General features: G+C 42.1%; 1 protein-coding gene across 1 annotated transcript in view; it reads left to right on the forward strand.

Annotated features, from left to right (window-relative positions):
- The first annotated feature begins 6,748 nt into the window (after window positions 1-6,748).
- The window catches only part of TNPO3 (transportin 3), a 116,021-nt gene continuing 109,737 nt past the window's right edge, over window positions 6,749-13,032 (forward strand). Inside the window, exon 1 of the mRNA XM_021002276.2 lies at window positions 6,749-7,271. Coding sequence (XP_020857935.1) covers window positions 7,152-7,271 — 120 coding nt within the window. The 5' untranslated portion in view covers window positions 6,749-7,151. The remainder of the gene's footprint in view (window positions 7,272-13,032) is intronic.

Below are 13,032 nucleotides of genomic sequence, written 5' to 3' on the forward strand. Positions count from 1 at the left end.
GGTCTTCTCTGACTAGATATCACTATCTGGTACAGCACATTTCATTTCTTTCCAACAGAGCTGGAAAACAAACTTATGCATCATTTCTTGGTCCTCTCCTAACTCAGGATCAGTAATACCTGTGAATTCCCATTCTTTACTGTGTTATTTATTCCTTCTTCCAGACAGTTCAACTATGTTCTGATTTAGTAGGCTCTCCTTACCTGGCTCAATGGCTACCCATTACTTTCTTTGTAAAAAAAAATTAAAAAAATTTTTTTCCAATAAATGAAAATCCACCTCATCTCCCTCCCATCTTCCTTCCCCTGGAGAAAGTAAGAAAAATAAAATTCCTGTTACAAGCATGTATGGTCAAGCAAAACAGATTCAGGTACAGGCCATGTCCAACAAAAAAATAAAAATAGGCCTCAATCTGCACTCTGAGGCCATTACTTCAGGAATTAGGTGGCATGTTTCATCATGAGTCCTCTGGAACAATATTTGGTCCTTGAGCTGATCACAGCTCCTAAACCTTTCAAAATTGTTTTTGTTTATGATGTCATTGACATTGTGTAAATTATTCTCCTGATTCTGCTCATTTCACTCTGCATGAGTCACTTAGTCAATAATCATTTATCAGGTGCCTACTATGTGCTAAGCACTGTGCTAATCAATAGGCATTGATCTATACAAGTGTTCCCAGGTTTCCCTGAAACCATCCCTTCTATCATTTTTTACAGTGTGTTATCATTCCATCATATACATATGCCATAACTTATTTAGCCATTCCCCAATTGATGAGTACCATCCCTTAGTTTCCAGTTCTAAATAGAGATCATTTCCCTCTTTCTTTGATCTTTTTGAGATACCCATTACTTTCATCATGTAGTATCAGCTCAGAGATACTCTCCCAAACCCTGCTTTTGCTGACTGGTCAGGTGCCCAGTGTTTGACTACTTCTTGTCTCCCTAGAGTCTAGGGATAGATTTAAGGAGTTGAGAGTGTGAGTCTTTCTAATGTTAGCTCAGGAGCCCCCAGACAGTGTTCTCTACTTCCCTCCATGAATATTAGTTGATTTCAATTATTCAAGCAGACTTAATTAACTTTTAAAAAGGGTATGGCCCTGGGCAGGTCATTTAACTTTGTTTGCCTCAGTTCCTCATGTAAAATGATATGGAGAAGGAAATGGCAAACCACTCCAGTATCTCTGCCAAGAAAATCCTAAATGGGGTCACAAAGAATCAGACATGGCTGAAACGACTCAACATCAAAATTTACTAAGATAATATTGTAAGAACAGTTGATGGAAAATGTGTTCCCCAAAAAGTCTTTCGCACACTCTTGCATAAATACATACAGAGTCTAGTGGGAAATGGATTTGAGCTTTAGAGAGTGCATGTGGCAAAGAGCTAACTCACAGCTCCTGATTGTTGGAAGTCCTTTTCTCTCCTTTGTGGGCATACTAATGTTTTCCTCGGTCATTTTGTTTCTTTATTTCTGGGCTCCAAGGATCCCTAAATCTTCCTTTGCCATTACATTCCAATCTATTCTTGTCTCCTGATGCACATTGCCATCAGTTTCTCCTGTCCTGGGGATGTTGCTAAGGATGCTGGTGAAAAAGTTCAAATCCTTGGACTCTTCAAAATTCATGAAGTTCTCCTTATGATGGGGTGCTTGAGTGCTTGTGTTTGGGTGCTTATGCTTGTACTTGTACCCCAATTTCTCCCTAGTCTCAGAAACACTGTCTCTGACAATTTCTCCCCAGCCCAAGGACACTGTGCCTAGCAATTACTCATGAGTGGGCCCTTGGTGCAGCTACATAAAGCTGGGTTAGAGAGTGCTGGGCTGCTCAGGCCCCAGCTCTAAGATCTTGTCTCTGGAAGCCTCCCAATTCCTTAGTAAGCTCCTGTCTTGTGAGAAAACTTTCCCTTGTTGCAGAGCATTCTCTAATCAGGACAGAGAGAAAGGAGTGTCTTGTCTGGCCTACGGAGTTTTGTCCCTGGCTGGCCCAGGGGCTCTTCCTCCTGCCCAGGGACTCTTCCTCCTGCCAGATTCCCAAGATACATGCCTCTGACATCTCCCTCCCTGTCTGGTATACTCCCTACATTTTCCCATACATAGCTCCCAAAGACACCTGGACCTTTAGATTACCTAATCAGTATCCCTGGCATTCCTTTCCCCTGCCCTTTTCCATATAAACCCTAGCTCTATCCTCAGTCTCTCGCAGGTTCCTTAAGAATCCTTGCCTGCTGAAAAGCATAACAATAAACTTTCTGCCAACTTGACTTAAAGGATGCTTGAGTCTGCAAATTCATTCCAGACAATCCCATCCTGTACTCCAGTCTTTGGGGGTCTCAACCTCTCAGACTGAAACATTTAGATCAAGGGAGAAGAAATCATGGCTCAGAGTGAAATGTTCTTCTCATCTCAATAGCTCTTTTTCAGGAATTTGGCTGGAACTCCTCTCTCCTGGATCACTACTTGCTCAAATATTTTAGGTTCTGAACTAGCTCTTGGCTTTAGATAAGCCATCTAGTATGTGCCTAAGTCCCTCAACCATTTGGAATAGACCCTCATCAGTTTCACTCTACAATGGTTTTTAAGGTTTTTTCATTTAAATATTCAAATATTTCAGGTGATTCTGTGAACTTGGATGGGGGAAAACCCATCTTTATTGCAATATAATTAGTTTCTTTTATAATCTCATGTATTTTATTTTATTTATTTTTAAAAATTGTCTGAAGACTCTAGAGGTTTCATTAGACTGCCAATGTGGTCCATACCAGAATCCTTGGTATAAAATCTTTGATTCATTAATTATATGTGTCAGGCTTTTGTTCACACCTCTGATTGATTCAATCAAGACTATCCTCATCTGATAAAAAGTATCAGGGTTGTAGCATCTTATTGCTTACTTTAGGAGGAATCAATGATTTGATTGACTCCTCACTCTCACTCTAACATTTGCTTACTCCCACCTCCAGCTTCTTACCTTCTAATCCAAACACAACATAGTGGTCTTGATCCCATAAATTTGATTTTGCTTTTTAGGGAAATTTTGATAGAAGCTGGCCTGAACTCAATATTACAAGGGGCCCCAAAGAAAGGGCAAAGGGAGATTTGCCCCTAGGCATTGGTTTGATTGATTGGTTGATTCAGGGTCTACTCTATTAGGATTAGGACTCTTACATCTTCTCTTCAGGGTTCTCAGGTACCTTGAGGTTATCTCTTTCCTCTGCTATTAGGTTGAGCCCTCTGTAGCTATATTCCCCTCAGTTTTTAGGGGGACAGTTAACTAGCTTTCCAGTTCCATTTGTCCATTTACCATTGGGTCATTTTTATAAAAGGATATTTGCTTCAAAACTACAGTTATAACAAGTACAAATATTTTCTCCTACATTTTGGAGGCATAATTACTTCTACACCACCTTTTTCTCGGGGGAGGAGTGGAAAGTATTAGGCTCACAACTTAGTTTAGTTCCTACATAACACTAGTCCCACCAAGTTCCCTTCCAAAGCTAGCATCACTGCTAGTTTCTGCTGGGCTGAGTTCTAGACCTGTGCTATTCAGGCATTGATGTTGATCTGGCTGTAACACCCTGGATTCTGGATTTCTTAGATCCTTGTGGTTCATGTTCCAGACCCAAATGGGAGACTCCACTCCCTGTATATACAGGGAAAAGAATGAAGGAAAAAGCCAGCAACCAAGGCCCTTTTCTCAAGGGTCATATGGCCTTTGGAATCATCTCAATCCTGCAAATGGCCGCAAAAACCAAGGCCAGTGCAAACTCAAGTTCTTTTAAAAGCGCTGGTGGGGGAAAAAATTCATTTGGGGCAGCTAGGTGGCACAGTCGATAGAGCACTGGTTCTGGAATCAGGAGGACCTGAGTTCAAATCCAGCCTCAGAGACATAACACTCACTAGCTGTGTGACTCTGGGCAAGTCACTTAACCCCAATTGCCTCACCAAAAAAACCCCCCAAAAACCAAAAAGAAAAAGAATCACTGGGTCCAATCATCATCAAGTGAGAGGCCAATTGGAATCAGTTCCAGAATGTGCCCTAATCTTCTTGATTCTCATGTAAGTAGTTCCCTCTTGTTCTCCACATAATTGAGGCCATTTTAGGAATCTAATAGGGTCTGCCCATTTACCTGACCCCTCTTACATTCATGAACACCAAATGTGGTTTCAATGGGTATTGGGGTGGGGGTAGAAGAAGGGTTTTGTGGCTGTAAAATGTCTTTCAGAGAGTGAAACTCCAAGTACATGGGGATAAACTACAAAGTCTTTCAAGGTTGTATGAGCAAGCAGAAGTGTGGCAGACAAGTCTAAATGTGGTCAAGGGGGAAGTAATCTAACAATTTTAGAATAATGGCTTTGATGAGTTGTGACACAGCAATAGTCATTGTGAACTGTTTCCTTGGGCCATCATTTAGGAACTACAGCATTGAAAGACCTCAAGATCATAGCGCTAGAGCAGCTCTCAACATTTTTCATGGACCACCTGAAATCCTTTGGCAGGCCGCGGGTTTTTCAGGCCTGGGTTAGAAGAATATTCAGGGGCCATCTATCAACCCCTTCTCTTTACAGGTGAATTATCCAAGGCTCAAAGAGATGTTGCTTACTTGTCCAAAGTCACATGGGAGAGCTTAGATTTGAATCAAGGTCTCAGACTCCAAAACTATGGTGCATACAGCCTTTGTTGATTCACTTGTAGCAATACTCAAACTGGAGAAGGTATGCTAGAGAAGCTGACTAAGAACCTTCTGTATGAAGACAGTTTAAAAAATTATGAGTCTATTGTTGTCTTCATCTGGAAAGACAAAGAGAAGGGTTTCAATTTAAGTTTATAAGCACCAGAAATAGACTCAACAGATCTATTCATCCAAACCTAGAATCCTAGAACTAAGGAGTAAATATCAATTTGCTGTGAACAAGCAAAAAACAGTTAACATATTTGCTACAGGTAAAATATAATGTTAAAGAGATATTGGAGGAAAAAGATAAACTGGAAAGAGAGGCTGAGACCAGGCCTGGTGGCAACATACTAGCAGGATTATCTCAAGATAAAGTTCTGGTCCACAGCTTTCTAGGCTGAGGAATATAATGTTATTCATTGTTCTACAGAAAATCAGGCTTCAAGAAACCAATTTATACTAACCAAACTCACAGAAGAATAATTTACAAACCATTTGATACTATATTAATTTACTTTCAAAGATTTAGACTAGATGGTTGCTAAGGTACCTTCTAATTCTAAGATTCTACACATGTAACTGAATGTAGAGAAACTTATGATTTATATTTAGATTGTAAGCTTCCTGAAGGCAGGGACTTTACTTTTCCATATCTGTTTCCCCAGCTCTTAGCACAGTGCCCGGCTTAATGTTTATCGACTATTGACTTTACTTTCAATCCCCAATAACATTCTAGTTTTTCCTTATCTCAGCCTGCATTACTGTACAGTCTCATAACTCACCTTCTTTCTTCTAATCTTTCCCCTGCTCCAATCCATCCTTTACACTACCACTAGATTTATCTTCCTGGAGAACTTCACCATCTATAATAGAGTTCTTCTATTTGAAGTAACTTCTAGCATTTATATGGCACTTCAAGGTTTGCAAAGTGCTTTATGTCATCTCATTTGACCTTCACAACAACCCTATGAGGTGAATGATATTATCCTCATTTTGCAGAGGAAACTGAGGCTGATGAAGGTAGAACCACACTAATGGGAATGGTACACTCTGGTCCACGGGTTGATTTTGGAACAAGGAATGCACATTTAGTGTGTGTGGAATAACAATAACAGCTAGCAATTAAGTCGCATCATCAAGGCTTGCAAGCAGCACTTTCTGTGTATTATCTCTTTTGATCCTCACAACGATCCAGTGAAGTAGGTGCTATTATTATCTCTATTACGCAGAAGATAGAAGTGAAGCTGACAGAGAAATGAACTGATTTGCCCAGGATGATACAGCCAGTGTCTGAGGCCAGAACTCAGGTCTTTCTCCACTCCAAGTCCAACACTATCCTCTGCACCACCTAACTGCCCTTTCAAGAGATGGAACGTCAGCTGCAGAAGATAAATAACCTAGGCAGAAATTGTGAAATGGAATGCACAGCTCCACAGAGGGCTTTGAAATGGCTGGTGCATGGTGGACTAAGACAATCCAAGCTGGAGGGAACCTGATTTGACAGGATGATGGTATTTTGAAATGGAAGGAGTCTTAGAAATCATCTAGTTCAGGGGTTTTTAACCTTTTTTTGTGTGTCACAGAGTTCCTTTGGCAGTCTGGTGAAGCTTATATATAAATCTTTTCTCAAAATCGTGTTTTTAGATTCATAAAACACAGATGATTACAAAAGAAACTAAAGGTTAGTGAAAATAAAGACGTAACAGTTATGGGGGCAAGGGAGGGGGAGAGAGTCGAGGGCTGTTCAGGCAGTAGAGGAAGTTGACCCCCGGCTGGTAGGAGAATCGATCTCGGCTCAGAGACGTAGCCCCGGGGACCACGTGGAAGCAGCGCCGCAGGGACCTCAGGGTGCATCCAGGCTGCACCTCGAGATGTCAGAAGGAGGAAAGTCCTCCATCCAGTACCAAAAAGAACCGGCTTCTCGGGCCCGGGTCCCCGGGGCTCCACCGGAATTCAATACCAGAACGCAAGGCTTCCTTTCGCGCTTCTCAGGTTTCTGGCCGGGGAGGGCCACTTCCGGTACACGGGGTCCCCGAAAGGCGGGGAGCATCGTTTGCTGCGGCCCCGGCGGAAGTGCGCTAAGGCAACAGTGTCGCTGCTTCCGGTCCGGGTTGAGCGGTACTCCTGCTGCAAGGCTCTGTGGTTTGCAGAAGCCGGCTGAAGCTGGAGGATCCCAGAGCTAGAGGGGAGGAAGAGGGCGAGGTGGAGAGCACACGCGGACTCTCAGGCGGATTCGGGGATAACCCGATGGTGACACCGGCAACCGATCGCAGGCACAGAAGAAAGCGGGAACCCGAACGCGATTAGGCTTCTGTTTCCAGGAGGGCAGCCTGCACGGGACACCCCCCGCCCCGGTAACGGCCGAGGAGGAGGAGGAGATGGCGCCGGCCAGGGAGCGGCCGTGGCCGAGGCAGTGAGGAGGAGCGAAGCCCGAGAAGCCGGAGCCTCCGCGTGTGAAAAGCAGGAGCCGGCGCCATGGAAGGGACGAAGCCCAGTTTGCAGCTGGTGTACCAGGCTGTGCAAGCGCTCTACCACGACCCGGACCCCAGCGGCAAGGAGCGCGCCTCTTTTTGGCTCGGGGAGCTTCAGCGATCGGTGAGCGGGGCCGACTGCCGGCCAGGGCCTGCCGCAGGGGCGGGCGGGCTGCACTGGCGCTGGAGAGGCCTCGGGCCAGGCCCGGACCGGCTAGGCGGCCGAGTCCAGGTGCGGCCGCGGGGCCTCGTGCAGCCCGAGGGGAGGAGCTGCGGGGCGGGGCGCGGCGGCCGAGCCGCGGCTGGTGGAAGTTTCTAAAGAGAAGGGGCAGCCAGAGGCTCTGGGTCCCTTCTCTTCCAGGGGCTGATCCATTTTCTCGAGCCATGTCCTTGGCCTTGAGCCCCCTGGGAGTTCAGGCCTTTACGCGTTCCCGCTCTTTAACTGCCTCTAAGGGACTCCCAGCCGTGTCTCCTCCTGGTCTCTTTGAATTTGAGTCCCTGTCCCGCCTCTCTTCCCTGTCCAGCACGCCCACTCCAGGGTGCCTTGTCCTTTTTTCCCCACTACCTTCTCATTTTGCTACCTGTGACTCTTTCCCATTCAGTTTTACCCGCGCCCCCCGTCCTCATTTTCATCCATTAATATCTCTAACCTCTCAGCTCTTTTGGGTCTTTCCATCTGACAATTTTCCCCTCTTTTTGTATTCCTGTGCCACATCCTTATCACTTAACTCAGTGTTGAGACTTACTCTTTCTTCCCCATTCCACCGCAACTTGTGCTGCACAATATCTTTTTTCTGAAATGTGGGAAAAACTTTTTAATCCTTTTGACTTGGATTATAGAGCTATGAATTATTTTTTTTAAAGCAAATATGAAAATGCTTTGAAAATTAAAGGATGAAGCATTTTATTTGCTTGCCTTCTCTCAAGCACAAATCCTTTTCTCGCTTCTATTTACAACCCTTCTCTAGCCCCCAAAAATATTTCTTTGCAAGAGTTTTGGTGCTCTGCCCTTTAAAGTTAACTTCTTTGAGCTCTTAGTGTGTGTTAGTTTCGTATATACTGGGCACCCTGCAACTTTGCATTTGAAATAAGGTGGGTGATAGTTTATTTTTGTATGTTCCTTTGGACCCAAGTCTTGGCTTGCCTGATTTCAAGTAATGAAAATTTTTTTATAAGGTAGGTATCATTACTTGATAATCACAACACACAACCAGCTTATGTGGTCTAGAGAGTGAAAGCCTTTTTGTGGTGCTTTGTTTTATAGTTTACTAGCAGTAGTTATTTTTGTAAGATAGATTGAAATTACCTTCATTTTTATAGGAGGGAAATGCTTGGTTTGAACAGGAAAAGTGATTTGTTAATTCAAAGAGGCTTTCTCATAGTGTTTCCCAAGTTGTGTCAGTGGTATGTAATGAACTTCAAGTTTGCTCCTAGCACAGTTATGTTTTTATTTGGAGGACAGAGCTTGCTTAAATCTGAGTTGTGCCGCAAGCCCGGTTTCAAGAAGAAACTCTCTTATTTTTTTGTAGTACATAATTTTTCTTCTCCTCACAATCTCAAAGTCACCATACAGTTGTAATTCCAAGGATCTGTACCAATGGGTCTTCTTGACAAGCTCATTGTGAGGCAATAGTTAGATAATCATCAGTACAACTTAGATACATTTGAACACATTTTGGAATAGGATGCATTCCTTGTCTTGCATATATCAACCATCTTTTCCTCCCTCCTCCCCCCCATTCTTAGAAGCAGCCTGCTGCAGAGATTATTTTTCATATGACAGGCAGTTAGAATTGATATCTTGGAAATTTTCTAAAGAAAGAAAAAACTACATTTCTCTGTTTTTGGAGGCTGACTTTTATAGCAATCCTACCTAACAGGAGCCTGTTATGTGGCAAGACTTAGTTAAACATGGTGGGAGGGAGATGTCCTAATTTAACTTAGCCAACTCAAACTCTAGGGGGAAGCATTGAATGAAAAGTCATCCCTTCATTGGATACATGGAATAACCTACTAAGTTGTTGAAGGCAGTAATTTAAGTCAAGAGGAAGGGAAGTGTATTTTATAGACAGGAAAACTATGATAGTTTTGACTGGAATAAGAGCAAATCTGGTTGTTGTACTATGCATCATCACAGCAGATGAGCCAGGATAACCTTGGGTCAATGATAATTGATTTGGCCTAGATTCTTGGGAATTTTTTTCTCCATAACAAATGAGACAGGCTGTGGCATATGTATCCTAGTACTTTTCCTCTTTGGAATTCCTGTTTCCCTGAAGTTCTTCTGAAACATCAGGGTTTTCTTTTCCTTTGCCATTTTGTCATTGGTTTGACCTGGTGATTTATCCTGAATACTAGGCATTTATTTGGTGGTTTTAAGCTGTCAGCCAACAAGCACTTACTGAGCTCCTACTATGTGACAGGCAGTGTGCTTAAGGATGAAGATACGGAGTCCAAAAAAAAAGGGGGGGGTGTTTGCCTTAAGAAGCTTGCAGTTTTTTGGAGAAGACAACATGTGTACTCATAAGTAAATACAAAATACTCATGAAATAAACACAAGGCAGTGGAAACAGTATGTGTGAAGATGAAGGCACTGACAGCTTTGGGAACCGGGGGAAAGGCTTCATGTTGGAAGTAGCACTTGGGCTGAGCTAAGAAATAAGCTAGAGCTGATCAGAGGCTACGTGGAGGTGAGGAGGCGTGGAGAGTATGTGAAAAGGCATAGGAGTATGTGAAAAGTGATAGGTGGAGTGTCATATGTGAGAGAACAGCAAGTGGGCTGGTTTGGGTATACTGAAGTGTGAGAAAGAAAGGAATGGAATCAGTTCAGAAAGGTAGGGCAGAACCTCCTAGCGAAGGGCTTCTTTGATTTTGGAGGTAATAGTGAGCCACTGGAACTCTTTGAGCAAGAGAATGACATGATCAGACTTGTGTTTATAATTTTGGCAGCTTTAAGGAATATGGATTGGAAAGTGGAGAGAGTTGAAGGTGGGAGATAGGTTAGGAGACCATTACAAAAACAAATGAAAGTGACAGGAGTCTGAACCAGAGTAAGGGTTTTACATGTGACCAAACAATTCATACTTGAAAATGCAAGACTTATTTAAGAGGAGGAGGATATTTCTGCCAGTGTACCCTTTCTTTATTGATACAAGTTTAGGAAGGTCTGAAAAAAAGCTTTGCATATATGAATGAGTCACTGCATTTCTAGTTGAATTCTTTATGAGAACTAATATTTGTATTATGCCTTTAATGTTTGCTAAGAGCTTTATCTATGTTATTCTTATTTGACCCGCACAACAGTTGTTCGAAATAGATGCTGTTATTCTTCTCATTTTATAAATGAGGCCACTGACAGGTGCAGTGCCTCATCAAGTGTCACATACCTAATGAAGTGTCTAAGGCAGGATTTGAACCCCAGTCTTTTTGGCTTCAGGCCTTACACTCTACATCCTACACTAAGCCTCCTAGTTGCCTCTTTTTTAAGTCCTGGCAGTGCAAACCATTATTCTATACTCAGGCTACAAAGATATAGCAGCTGGTGGCCCAGTGGAGAGAGCACTGGGCCTGGAATCAGGAAAACCTGAGGTCTGGCCTCAGACATTTACTAGCTGTGTGCTCCTGGATGAGTCACCTGACCTTTTTGCCTTAGTTTCCTTATCTCTAAAATGGGAATAATATCAACCCCTATCTCCTAGAGTTGTTACGAGGATCAAATGAGATAATTTGTAAAACTCATTTAGCGCAGTGCCTAGCACATGATAGATACTATATAAATGCTTGTTCCCATCTCCCCCAGCAAATATAAGCCCGTGCTTTCAAGAAATTTACAGTGATACAGGAGGAATATGGTTCCTATTGAACTGTAGCGATTTAGGCTAGTTTAAAACAGATTTAGAGCTAGAAATCTGGAATTCTTTATAATGACTAATTTTTATCGGTGTCATCAAGCTTAGCTTCTTCATTTTACAGGTAAAGAAAATAAGTGAAATTTAGGTAAATATTCTTTTTCATAGCTGAGGCTTTGGACAAGGGGCAATGTTTTTTATTGATTACTGATAAACTACTATGCGTTCCATGAATATTTTTGTATTTTTAGTCAAGAATGGATGGACATTGTTGTGCTAGACCTTCCAAGTCCATTAGTCTTCCTGTCTTAAATGGAGATTATTGTTATAGCTAGCATGCCCTCTATTTGTCATTTGCATTTATCAGAAAGTAGAAAAATGAAAAGCAACTTTTGTGGTATAGTCAGTTATTGAGCTATGTAAGAGTTTAAAAAAATAACTTACGCACTGTTTTGGTGATTGTGTTTCCTTGGGTTGTACTCAACACTAAGCTGTGACCAGATGGTTACAGGCTGACTCTGCGATTGAAGGGTGACTAGTGTAGTGTAGTCCTGTTCTTTGCTTGCTGGAGCTTTACAGTGGTGTTGAAAATTTATAGACCACTGTAGTGGAAAAATTTCTGGCTTTCAGAATCAGGATTTTTCTGCTGGATTTCAAATCAGAGGACTTGGGTTCAATTTCTGACACTGCTGTTTACAGCTTTTGTGAGCTTGGGCAAGTCACTTGAACTCTCTAGGTATCATCTACAAAATGAGGGGTGTTAGACTCAAAAGTGAGGTCATAAACTGTATGTAAGGATTTCTGTGGGTGCTATTAACTTAGAAAACTACATGTTAACATCCGTGTTTTATTGTATTTTTATTTATTTTGTTAAATATTGCCCAATTATATAATCTGAGTCAGCAGTCAAGAGTATTGCTTTGTGTTTGACACTGCTGGGCTAGATGATCTCTAGAAGGCCCTTTCTTGCTCTAAATCTGTGATCCTCTGTTCCTGATATGAAGTACCATTAGGATTCCTCTTATTTATTTATTTACTTATCTAGCTATCTAGCTGTCTTTTCTGGTGAGGCAAACGGGGTTAAGGGACTTGCCCGGGGTCACACGGCTAATAGGTGTTAAGTGTCTGAGGCTGGATTTTGACCCAGGTCCTCCTGACTCCAAGGCCAGAGCTCTATTCACTGCGCCACCTAGCTGCCCCTTATGATTCTTCTTTCTAGGAGAGTCATAGTCTCTGGTTTGCATTAGTTTTAAAGCACAACCAGTGGTCTTTCTTAACCTATTTCACAAGATTTTTGAGAGGAGAGGCGTTTGTAAACTGTAAAGTTTGTAGTATAAAAGTTAACTATTGTTATCTGCCTTACTTGATGATTATTACACTCATTTGATCATTTTGATTGCACAGGTTTTTTTAGGTTGATATGGTTTATTGCAGAACTTTGCTCTAGTTGTTTTGACCTTTTCCCTATACATCCTGTGTTTTGCTCTTTTCTTGTGGTATCTATCCTCCAAAGTATATATGAAACCTTGGTTTTGAATGTGAATATATAGCTTAGTGTATTAGATTATAATTCCATGATGGCCTTGCAAATTTGAAAAACTTTTGCTTGAAGTATCTTATCCTCCAGGAACCCACCTTATTAATGAAGTCCACATTCATAGAGTTACAGAATCATAGAATTTTAGAACAGGAAGAAATCTTAGAGATATTCTTCTGGTTTACCTCTCTGAAAATTGTTCCAGTTAAATGGGGATAAGGGCTAGTGGTTAAGAAAGAGACTTATATTATTCTGACTAATTTGGTGGAAGTTCCAAAATTGGCACTCAGTTTACATAATATGGAATGGATTCAAGCTATGCATTTCCTATTTTAAAGCAGGATTGCTCATGGATTTCATGGTTTTTTTGAGTGGGTTTCGGGATATGGGTTTGGTCCAGGGCCCTTGTAAATTGCCTTGAAGTGAACTCTTGAAGGGCATTCATTTCCTTGTGTGGGACACACATCTTTGGGATTGAGTCAGAACTGGATTGACATTCC

The sequence above is a fragment of the Phascolarctos cinereus genome, unplaced genomic scaffold (genome assembly GCF_003287225.1).
Source record: "Phascolarctos cinereus isolate Bilbo 61053 unplaced genomic scaffold, phaCin_HiC Scaffold_1;HRSCAF=81, whole genome shotgun sequence".
In the NCBI taxonomy this organism is placed as follows: domain Eukaryota; kingdom Metazoa; phylum Chordata; class Mammalia; order Diprotodontia; family Phascolarctidae; genus Phascolarctos; species Phascolarctos cinereus.